This window comes from Anarrhichthys ocellatus, unplaced genomic scaffold (genome assembly GCF_004355925.1).
Source record: "Anarrhichthys ocellatus isolate YVR2014 unplaced genomic scaffold, GSC_Weel_1.0 scaffold32, whole genome shotgun sequence".
In the NCBI taxonomy this organism is placed as follows: Eukaryota; Metazoa; Chordata; class Actinopteri; order Perciformes; family Anarhichadidae; genus Anarrhichthys; species Anarrhichthys ocellatus.
Genome location: NW_022280062.1, coordinates 3,423,992 through 3,435,805, shown reverse-complemented (window position 1 = coordinate 3,435,805; position 11,814 = coordinate 3,423,992). Strand labels below are relative to the sequence as shown.

Below are 11,814 nucleotides of genomic sequence, written 5' to 3'. Positions count from 1 at the left end.
ATCTTATGAGATGAAGAAGGAAATAAAATCATTTTTGCATTAAACGAAAAAAAAAGAAGCTATATTAAGTTTTTGGAATCTCTATTGATGAAAGATTTATTACTCTGGGGGCTACATGTAGTTGTAAACAACTGGCAGATGGGGGCAGCATTTAGCTGTGTCCACAGCTGTGTTATTTTAAACACTCACTTTGTCCTTGTCAAGCTGTAGTTGCGTAGGAGGTAAATACACTGCAAAGCATGTAAATAGAGTACAACACATATTAGCTGGAGGTACAAATTGTTACACAAACTGGGGTGTTTAAGCGCTGAAGTAAAAGTGGCTCAGAACTCACACAGGCCCCACACAGGTTTTTTTTGAAACCCCAGTGGCCTCTGCACTCCTGGCTCAGCTCATCTGGTCACAACTGCAAATTGCAATGTATATTTGTTCTTTGGCCAGGATGGATTTACCTTGTTACCACTTTCTCCAAGAAAGAGGTATTGTCTTTCAACATGCAACGTTCAGAAAGAAGCCCTCATTGTCCCACTGCATCTTTTTCACAAATGCCTGTTTAGATTTGGGTTCTCTAAAAAGTAGTTTTCCATTCTCTGAGATGACATTTGGCTGAAGGCTACTTGTCCAATCATCAAACCACATATTGTGCAAGACTAGCGTAGTAGCAACATTTGTGCCTTATTTCCAGCCGTTCTAATGACACCTCCACTGGAATGGTGTGTTTATAGTGTAACTGATTGAGGGCTTCCTTAAAATCTTGCCCAAACCTAAACAAAATGTGTTTCTTCACTCATCCACACCCAGTGGAAAAAAGATTCAATCCGATGTATAAAGGATTCTATCATATTGAAATTGGAAACATACTCTGCTGTTTTTTTTTCTTCTTCTCTTGTATATTCTGAGTGTCAGACGGCCTTCATGACGAATCTTAGCTGTCGAGTGAGACTTTGCATTGTATACGGATCGGATAAAGTGTTTCACACTTATTGTTTCTGACTTGGTTTACCAATTAACAGCTGTTTGTCTTTTATTGCAGTGGAGGCTGGTCTATGAAAACGTATCACATCTGTGAACAATATGTATAGAGTACAAATGTTCCTGGAATCCAGGAAATGTTTCTGTGCTGATAGTTCCTTTTCAAGGCTAGAAAAGCACGATATCCCCTGCTAACTGGAAGTCGTTATGCATTTACATAGTCCCCTCTTGCATGTAAATGATGGGTATGTCAAACAAGTTAGTTGTAATAATTCTCATGTTTTCTTAGTTTTTTTGGGGAGGGGATCTGGATGAATTTGCACCTGCTGACCAAAATAGTCTCAATGTGAAGAAGAGAACAAATGATTTGTCGCACAGTGTTACCCTTCAGGTCAGCGCTGACGGGTTTAAGTGAAGAGGAGAGTTTGTGTTGGCGTCCCTTCAACCTTAGAATATCCATCAATACACATTTTTTGGTGTATTCGGACTTTCCCTTTTTCTCACAATGAAGGAGATTTAAGGAAGTCCGAGAAAGTTGGCGCTTGTTCCACATCTCCGCCTCGCTAGTGAACCTTTGCAAAGCGTTTGTGTATAGTTTGGCCCGAGGATATCAGAATGACTCATGGCATTAGAATGGGATGTTTGTTAGAACATTATTTGCTTCCTGTTGTAATGCTGACTTCCTGCTTAATTTCAACATCTTTGGCTGCAGACACAATTCTAAAACCATCAATTTCTGTTTAAATCCACATTGTACCGGTAGATTTATGTGACTGGTGTATGCTCCCTAAAAGCACATGTACGACTTTGTGTATCTCCCTCGTCTCTCTCCCTCATGCATCGCTTCACTTTGCTTCACACTCGTTGGCCTTTGTTTAAATATGACTGACCCCACACACCTGACGCATTTCTCCCATGGATGGAGTATTTATTTAGATTGCAGTCTGGAGTGCCTGATACCTTCCAAAAGCACAACCATCTGCTCCTCATTTGCCGCTCAAGGGCTAAAATACTGGTTTGTAATGGAGGGGACGTGAACGTGAGATTTTCAACAACAACATCCCTGGTTTTATCTCAAGCCGGCTGTACTATACAACTCTGCTGTGATAATTCCATTTAACTTGGTTTAGTGTTGTCTTAGCACCATTTAAACCAATTGTCAACTTTCTTAATTCCTGCTAAAAGATTGGAAAACACTTGCTTCAGCAGACCCTTCTGATCTTCCCAATCGCCCACTTAAGATGGCAGACTCTCTTGTGGCAGAAGGTAAATGTAAGCCTTCGCTCAGGCCAAAGCATCCTTTAGTGCTCCTGGAGCTAGAGCCAGGGAGATTATCATGTCAGGAGTAATCCGACTCGGCCCACAGGCACAACTATGGAGGAGGAGGAGCAACAGTTGAGGAGGCGAGGCAGGAGGCAGAGGCATCAGAGAAGCTCTCTGCTCCACTTACCACAACCACGCTCTCCCTCCTCACCCTAACCCATCTTCTCAACCCACAGAGATCCCCTCCCTGGAGCTCAAGAGAAGACATGCTGCTGGAAATGGGGTAAGGAGATGTGCATTATCTTTCCAACAGTGCTGTGGTCTGGAGATAAAATGATCCCAAGTGGAAGGAGTTTCACCACAGATGGGATAAGAGTTAAGGCTTCAGTACGATCTGTACATCACACTGTTGTGCTCTGATCTGTTTCAGGTTCAGGTTTGTGCAAAAAGGAAGACAAGAAGTTTTGTATGTTGAAGAATGATGACAGAAGCTTTCTGAAGTGAACCCGATGCCGCGTCCGGGACTTCTCTAAACACTCGACTCTCCTCTTTGTGAATGGATCAACCTGAGTGCCATGAAGCTCACGCTTACATCCAGAGGAATGTTGATCTTGATCTTTGCAACCTGAAAGGGTTCTGTGGAAATGCAAATATGATAAAAGAATAATACAGTCTGGACCCGATTCAAGCCAGGACACCTCCCCTACTTGCAGGCGCAGGGAGTTGTGATGATTTTCTGGAGAACAAGCAGGAGTCCTGCCCTCGCTTCTCGCCTGTGATGATGATGATGGACTTACCCAGCCAGCACTTGCCTGTGGAGGTCAGCTGAAGACGACTCCACACAGCTAAGTCTGGATTAGCACGCCGAACGGTAAGGACACCACATCTTCTTTTCAGTTTAAGCCTGCAGCTTATGGGGAAGGCGACAGGGATGCCTCACCAAGTGCTTGAGTGGCAGAAAACACACGTTGGATTATCTGTGTCAACAAGCGGTCCTTGCTGGAGCCGCATGTCAATAGCGCAGAGCCGCCTGTCACGAAATGTTAGCAGAGCAGTTACTATTGATTTACAAGGTCATGCCACGATGTGGCAACATGAAGGAATTATTAGAATAATATTCGTCAAGAATTTAAAAGAGCTCTCCCCACACATACAAATTACTTTTGACAGGGAGGAATATTTTCTTTTCCTGTCACTTATCCAACATGGTGGTTCACCTCATTACCATGCGTAATTGCTCTTCCGATACTCTCTGGCTTTCCTTTCCCAGAAGTTGGAGCACTACTTTGACCGATTTATGAAATAATGATTTCAAATAATCATGATCCTCTGTGTTCATCGTTTTAGAGATCAACACATTTTGCAGAGCTGCGCCTTTAAAGTTTAAATAATTAAGAGGAGCTGGATCAAATTGCTGAACTTGTGATGTGAAAATATAATGAAGGTACTCTGAGAGAAGCAAACTTGATGATACTCACTGTGGGCATTTTACTGAAGTGATGATCCCCTTCTCACTAAACCCATATCATACTTAGAGATTATACTGTATCCAGCGGAGCCACAAGAGGCCGGTTAGGGGTTAAGCCTGAAGTCAATTGAGCGGTTCAGCTGTCATAACCTGCCAAAGGTGGTCATAACTAGAGGAGACTGAAGGGGAAGCTGAACTCCTGCACCACTCCTCATTGTCTCATCAGCATTCATTCATCAGATCCTTGCCAAAATATGCATCGTGCATGAAAATAATTAATATGTTAGTAGTTTGAGGAGAGCATAGGCTTATAAACACGTAAAATGTCATCATATTTCAGATGTTTGTACTTGCTTGTGCTTGCTCGCGTAGGTCATATTCAAAAGTGGTATTCAGCATGTGCCAGATGGCAGTCAAGCTTTTGTAACAGTAGCATCAACGTGTTTAACATGGGTTTAAAGGCGATGCTGCTGTGTTAATAGAGGATCTGGCATAGACAGATTAGCAGCAAGAATAGCAGCTTATGGACTCTTCTTTAGAAAGTAGCCAAGACAACAATCATCAATCTAACGGCTCACACATAAATGATGAGGCAAGTTGACGTCTTCCTGCCAAGCCTCTTGCAACCTCTTTGTCTGTTAGAAAGGCTGTTTGAATGCATGTCAGAACTATACCTTGACTCAACTCTTCTAGGAATAGCAACGGGCAGACAAATTGGGACTCAAATGTGCATCTGTTAGTGCATCTTCCAATCACACCTCATTAACGCCACGCCAGCAGCAACAGGCTTGACTTGTGAGATTCCGTGCTCGGCTGTCGGGTCACTGGATTAATCCATATAAATCTGTGGAATGTGATAGTAGAGCTTCCACAATCAAATTTAATCTCTTTAACCACTCGTCCAGTAGATTAAAAGGATGCAGGAATCTTGTTGAGAATTTATAGAATGTGCGTAAAAATTATCACAGTTTTTCTGGCATTGCCCACAGATTTTCCCCTTTTATTTCTTCCCAATATTGAACAGCAGCTTTTCTCGCTAACAAGCAACAGGCTTGTTTTAATTATCTTTTAATTACTGAGTGACAGAACCAAGCCTTTTTCAGCTGCATTAGAACCAAGGCTGGATTTAGAACAGCCAATCCTGGCTCAGAACATCCACTTTATTTCACAGCCTTTTTGGCCCACCCTGGTGCCAACGCAACAGATCTAACTAACCGAACTCGTCACTTTTCCACCTCATCATTCTGACTGAAAGCGGGACAGATTTTAGAGGTAAGAGTAGAAGAAGAAGAAGAAGAAGAAGAAGAAGAAGAAGAAGCGCCTGCTGGTGCTGGGCCGTGCATGCTGACCTAATCCCTGAGTTAGAGGTGTCTGGTGGATTAACACGGACGCACACACACACACATATAGCAAGGCCCATGCTCCGCCACCAACACTACAGCCAGGTGTTAACCCACGTGACTGCAGATAAAGCCGGCAGGCATTAGTGCTAATCCCGCCCTGATCTTTGGAATATGTCCCTATTACCTCCCCAAGCACTCTCTAGCTGTCCCCATGCCTCCTGATGCTCACTTAAGAGGGAAAAGACAAGACAAGGCCTCTCTAGGACTCCCTATTGCACATTGTTTCCTTGGAACAACACAGTAGGTGCCTTTCCCGCTGTTTGTTGTGCTCCTCTGTTATCTTTTCAGTACAGGTATTTATGGGGTGTGTTCAGAGTAGCGCAGAGACAGCCGGTCACATGGGTGGAGCTGAGCTAAAACACAGCGTGGTAATAATGTTCTGTAGCTAGAGGCCTCGGGTTGTGCAGAGGCAAATACACAATGGTTAGACCGGTGGACATTTCTAGATATCAAAAAGCAGTAGTATAATGTAAACTGGATTATCTAGTGTTGTGTGATGGTGCTGCTGGGAGCGTGTGTGCGCCCTGGAGGTGAAGTGGGTGTCTGGACTGCAATGGAAGGTTAGACTTTGTATCGATTTCTACACAGACCCGTGTCATATAATTTGGGAAAAGTGAAACCATGCAAGTGCTGCTGGTGCGTGTTTATGGTATGTGTGAGTCACAGCGAGGGAGGGCGAGAGAGACAGAACAGACTGTATTTAGGGAATGTACAGTAACAAATTATACAGAGTGGTGAGACATAAAAGTTTGTATCTGCTTTTTTTCCAGCACAAAGACGCTCTTCATTCATTCCTTTTCTGTCATCTTCTCTCGCTGTAATCTTGTCACGCTGGTGAACATCCAAGCAAGCTGACAAGAAGGCCCCCCCTGTCCGCCGGCTTCATTCAAAAGTGTTAACCACAGACGCCCCTTATCCCCATTTTGACAGATCTCCAGTTCATCTCTCTTAGGCTGTGGCATTCTGTTGAGTGTCTCCTTCTAGCATAGGACGGAGGGGAGGACACGAGTGCCATGCTGCTGTAATTACATTACCGCCAGCTTAGCAATGCCATCGCCACTGACCCAATTATTCCTTGGAAACATCAATTTTATTGTGTCATTTGAAATAATGCGATCTTTGAGTCACAACAAGAGCTTGCTTGAGGATCGGGCTCCAACCGTACGATGCTGCATGCGTTGGAGAATACATAATGTCTCAGGAATGGCTTTGACAGACTGAGGAATTCTTGGCAAAGCATTTCACTTTCATGGTTTGCCTCAAACAACTTAATGATCCTCTGGGACTGCTTTCACTCTGCTGGGAGCTCTTCAGGTGACATAAGGCTGACAGTAAACATCAGGTGTATGCCTACTATTTCTTACCTCACACTCCCTCCCACTCTCACTAGAAAGACAAAATCCTAATGAGAACTTTCATGCCCGCAAGCTTTGTCTGTCTTTTCTCCTTGTGAATAAAACATTTGTTTCCCGTTTGTTTTGGGCCTCACACGTTGGAGCGGCCTTATCTCCACACACACAGGAGCTCGCATGGGCACATCAACACTGATGCTCTGTGAGGGGCAGACATGTTTCGCTTGTGTAGGAGCTGTTTTAGTTGTCCTTGCGACTCATCTGCTCTTTTATGTCTCAGTTTGAGGATGGCTTTTCCTTCTGCTGGAGAGTCCTCTGGGGGTCCATTATATCCTCTGCGTTGTTGCTCTGTTTGCTGGAAAACAGCAGCATTTGTCCTCTCAGGAAGTCGACTACTCATTCGTGTCTTTCCGTTGCTCTTCTAAGAAAACACTGGTGCCCCTTCCCCCCCATCAATATCCGTATATTTATGTCCATGACAGTGGGGGGCCAGTGGTAGATATTAAATGTCTCTACTGATTAATCATCCGGGACCATCTGAGCAACCTACACAATGATCACTGTCACTTTTATTGGCGGCAATCGACTGCAGATGGGACTAATGTGTTTCTGAGTGGAGTAATTATGACAATCAAAGAGTCTTCAGGACATGAGATCGGTGTTTGATGACCAGGCTTTGTCCAGTGTTTGAGGGACTGAGACATCGGAGGACTTATCTGTTCTTTGCGAGCTAATTGTCTTATCAAGATGAGCAACAGAGCTAACAGGCCAAAGACAGTGATTTATTATGGCCGTGTGAAACTGTTAACTCTGTGGCTGAGTAATTGTCTCAAACTGAGCTATTAGTAACATAAGAAAACAGTGATCTCATTCTTGGTCATATATCACAACAAAATGGCTCATTTTTAATTGAAAATTTAGTAAATCGAGAGCAGGAGCAGCAAGTGTTCTGGTGTCGAGAGTTGGTGTTGAACCAACAGAAACAAAAGGAGACTTTCCATCGAGGCTTCTATCTATCATGTCTGGTGATTAAGTACGACAGTGAGAAAGGAACATCTGACACACTGTATAGCTGTGCAACCGAGTCACATTCTGCAACAGCCGCGGCTCCACATCGACTATGTCAGATGAGGTTGTTAGCTGAAATGTTTGACTTTCAGATGAATAACATTCTACCCCTTCATCGTGCGGAGGCAGCTTACCACGTCAAACCCATATGGAATTATGAGTGATGAGTCAAGCTTTGACTAATAGGACTGGTTATACCTGTTTATACGCTGTTTATACCACTGCAACTCATGCGCGCAACCTCTTTGACTTTTCCCTCTGCGGTGTCCGACACAGACAGACACTCTCAATTTCCATATAGTTCTTTGTTTTTGTTTTACTTACTTGACTGCAAAAGGTTAAGTTCAACCAGAAAACCAAAATTTGATAAACGTTTGGGATTTTTTGTTTCCATACTAAACTCTACCAAGATATGTGACATTTTGTCCCATTGTAAACACAGCCCGTATACGTACACTACAGAATCCAGTCTGGCAAAACACTTTGTGAGGCTGGTCTGGATTTGCTGTTAGTCACTGCCAGTATAGCGTTTCCGGCTCTTGGGAAATGTTTTGCTCACTGGTGACATGATATGAAAAAATATAAAGAAATGAGGTTGTAAAACTTCTCAAAAACCTGAGAGAGAAAACATAAGATATGTTTTTGTGGCTGCTGTGGTGCAGTGTCTATAGAAAGGGAGGGGCGGTATAAAATATAGGGATGTACAAACACATGTTCACTCAGGCCTCATCCTACATAGCATTGTAAATAGGTGTGGTTCCTGTAAAGGAAGGAATGGACTTCCCTCCTCTAAAAGGATGGTTCATGGGAACATTTACCTCTGCAAAGAAAAGGAAGTTTTTCTTCAGAAATGAAGAGAAGAAGCTTATATTCACATTCGGTATTTTTGAAATGGTGTACACACTTTCAAAAGGTTTCAAGGGGAAAGAGGTTGCGAAACTAATCCAGCCTGCCTTCAGTTCAAATAAGAAATTGTAGTTTTTTCCTTTTCAGGCAGCCGCGATTAAACACACACTGCATTCTCATATGTCAGCAAGAGATGTCAAGCTCGCGGATCATGAACCCACTTAAAGTGAAAATGAGCTGACAGCAGAATCAGAAAAAGTAAACTTGCCGGTAAAATAAAAGCCCTGGTGAGAGAAGTGGATCCCCGGGAAAGGTCAAAGAAATGTGATGGCACGGAAGATAACAGTTTTTGCTTTGTTCTCTGCGCTTTAATGTGACAAGTTGAGGAGATTGTTTACATGATTGGAGGTGTGACTGTTTGAACATGTCTGACGTTTGTCTGTTTTGCCTCCCCCAACAGAGTTTCAATGCTCCTCCACGTTCTAAGATGAAGTTATGGAAAGGTGCTACTTTTGCCTTCATGCTCTGTGGCGCAGCCCTGTCCATCCTCCGCGTTAAAAACACGGCCACTATCGGACAGTTCAAACCGAAGACAAAATACCTGTACACATCTTCATCCTCATCAAGACCGACGTCATCTTCGCAATCGACATCCACGACCTCACCGCCATCGCCGTCATCAGCCGCATCGACGGCGTTGTCCCGGCAGATGGGTGCTCCTCATCGGAGAATCCGCTCAGCAGACGAGATGAACTCTCTCCTCTCGGAGTGTAAGATAAACTGTTATTGTCTTCCTTCCTTGTCTGGTCTGAGATGAGGTGTCGTGTAAAAGGGCGCCTGGGGTTCAGACAGGACACTTAGTACCTTGACTTTGTTGTATATAGAGCAGGTTTTAATGTCTCACAGTAACCTCATAGTTTACTTGCTCTGAACCATTCTAGCCTTCAGGAGATGCTGATCTCCCTGCTTGTTCCCTTTGGTTTCACACGGCCTCATTGAGTAGCATTTGTCGAATTACATAGGCGTCAAGGAATTCTAACTCTTGATTGCTGACAGTGATAAGACTAGTTTGTTACTGCCATTATGCCAGATAAAATAAACGGCTCTTCTGCTGTTTGCACGAGCCGCAGCTTTTCATTATCCTGCCAACTACAGTAGCCTGTGCTATCTCTGTGAAACACTTCTGATTATTGTCCCACAATCAGATAACCCCTGTCTCACCTGTCTATATATACCTCCTCTCTGCCAGTTTCCATGATGTTCCAGAGCTTCACAGAGGGCGAGCTTCAGCATGTGGTCGAAACCTTGCTCGACAGGAAGAGAAGGAAGAGCCTGGGTGAGAACCAGGCCCGAAGGACTAAGAGAGCCCGGAGGCCTAAGCCCTGCTCTTTGAGGGAGCTGGAGCTGACCGTGAGTGAACTGGGTCTCGGCTATGAGAGCGACGAGACAGTGATGCTGCGCTACTGCAGCGGCAAATGCACGGCCCACCGGCAAAACTACGACATCACCATGGAGCACATGATGCGGACTGGCTTCAGGAAGAAGGGTCGCAAAGACAAAGTAAGCAACAGGCCCTGCTGCCGACCCATCGCTTTCGAAAAGGACTTTTCCTTCCTGGACAACAAGAGCCGCTATCACACGATACAAAATGTCTCGGCGAAGAACTGTGGGTGTGTATGACCCAGAGAAATGGACTTCTTCATGCTGCATCTCTGCCTCTGTTGGAAGAGTTGAACATGAACGCTGTTGAAAGACAAACTATGGAATATAAACTCAAGAAAGAGAGGAAAAAGATGGGGATATGTTTCAGGCTGCTCCACAGCGGCCTTTTTGTGACAGGCTGGCTTGACTTATTTTGGTCGTCTGTCAATGCAAATTGGAGGCGAATCACATGGAAGCGCTGTGTTTATGCGGGTTCCATGTCACAGAAAATGACTGTGCATAAGAAAAACGTTTTTGTTATCTTTTCTATCTGTCTAGTAACACTGTAAACTGTGGTGCAACAACAATGTAGCAACGTTATGTTTGTGATATGACATTTGAGTAGCAGTAGGCTACATGTGATAGATGAGCCGTGAGGGACGCTTTCACTTCAGGAAGTCCAACTCTTGTAGTTTACATTAATGGTGACAGTATATCACCTTCCAGGCAAAAGGAAAATTGTTTAAAAACAAATTTCAAAGCCATAAATAAAACGAAATACATTAAATGAATCTATGTTTACTTTAGGTTCTGCCAGACTATTGGACCATTGACATAATGTGATGTTTAGTGATCAGCTGTCTCCAGAAGGTATGTTGACTTAAAGGTGTGTTAAGTTGTTGTTGTTGTCAGGGGTCATGACCCTGTGACCTGTGTCCGTGCTTGTATTGCTGTTACTGATTGCAGTGTTATTACACAGGTAAGAGAGTACGTGTCATTGATAAGAATTTGACGAGGAAAGAAAGTCCTTTTCTATAGCTCCAGGTTTGAAACCCACTTTTAATTATTGTGTATACTGATGTTGTGTTGAATAACAATGAGGGCCTGTTTCAAAACACATAAAGACTCTCACTTAAGTAATAGAACATGAAAATGGATCCCATCTGCTGTGCAAACAATAACTTATCACATGCAAAGAAATTGTCATTTTGAGTCTTTTTATACTTTCCCCAAATAACCCATTATTGTAATTACCCATAATCCTCTGGAATTATGTTCCTTAAAGATATGCCAAAACACACCGAGTCAATTCAACACGCATGACGAATTCTCAAACTTTTCATAAACATCTTACTGTCTCGAGTTCCAGGTGATATAACCTCTTTGATACTGTCTCTGGGTGTAATTTATGAACGTTTACACTTTTAGCTAATCTGAGGCTCATGTGTGAAGGAGAAAAATGGTTTTAGTGATGTGTAGTGGCATGTTTTTTTCTTGCTGGCAGAAAACTATGACGTAGAGTCTAGATCTGGAAATGTGTTTGCACCCATCTGTAAAACCTACGATCAAAAGCCCGCAGTACAGCCTTCTATTGGCCCGTCAGATGCCTCCTTGTTGATTTGCCTGGTAGAGTTTTAGTTGAAAATAAGCTGTTTAAGTGAATTATGAAGCAAGTTTTTCCACCATTGACAATCTTTATTTGGTTGGACCCGTTGAAACTGTTTACCTGAAGTACAATAAATTATGTTTTTGTTTTGTTTTTCCTGAGGAGGTGCAGTGTGGGGCGTGGATGCGGTGCATCTTTATTGTAGTTTATATTGTATTTATTTGGGAAGTAAATTATGGTCTTGCATATTTATTTAGATTACCACATAGAAACGGGACAGCTTATTATCATTAAGCAACTGTGCCAAAAAATGTTTTATCTAACATTCTATATTGACTGCTGAATAAACATAATTTCAGAGGTACGGATGTTCATCATTTCTTCTAAACTATCAATCTTTGGGCGTCAAATATT

General features: G+C 43.2%; 1 protein-coding gene across 1 annotated transcript; it reads left to right on the top strand.

The window, feature by feature from the left end:
- The first annotated feature begins 3,030 nt into the window (after positions 1-3,030).
- LOC116393035 (neurturin) lies at positions 3,031-11,814 on the top strand. Its single transcript, XM_031864914.1, has 3 exons — positions 3,031-3,106; positions 8,833-9,142; positions 9,622-11,814. Exons 2-3 carry the CDS (start codon positions 8,860-8,862, stop codon positions 10,050-10,052), a joined length of 714 nt encoding a protein of 237 aa, XP_031720774.1. The 5' UTR covers positions 3,031-3,106; positions 8,833-8,859; the 3' UTR covers positions 10,053-11,814.

Bases quoted from the DNA above. Each gene is read 5' to 3' on its own strand.
- LOC116393035 (XM_031864914.1), top strand. From the start codon at position 8,860: ATGAAGTTATGGAAAGGTGCTACTTTTGCCTTCATGCTCTGTGGCGCA. The intron at 9,143-9,621 runs GTAAGATAAACT...CCTCTCTGCCAG, and splicing joins GAACTCTCTCCTCTCGGAGT to TTTCCATGATGTTCCAGAGC.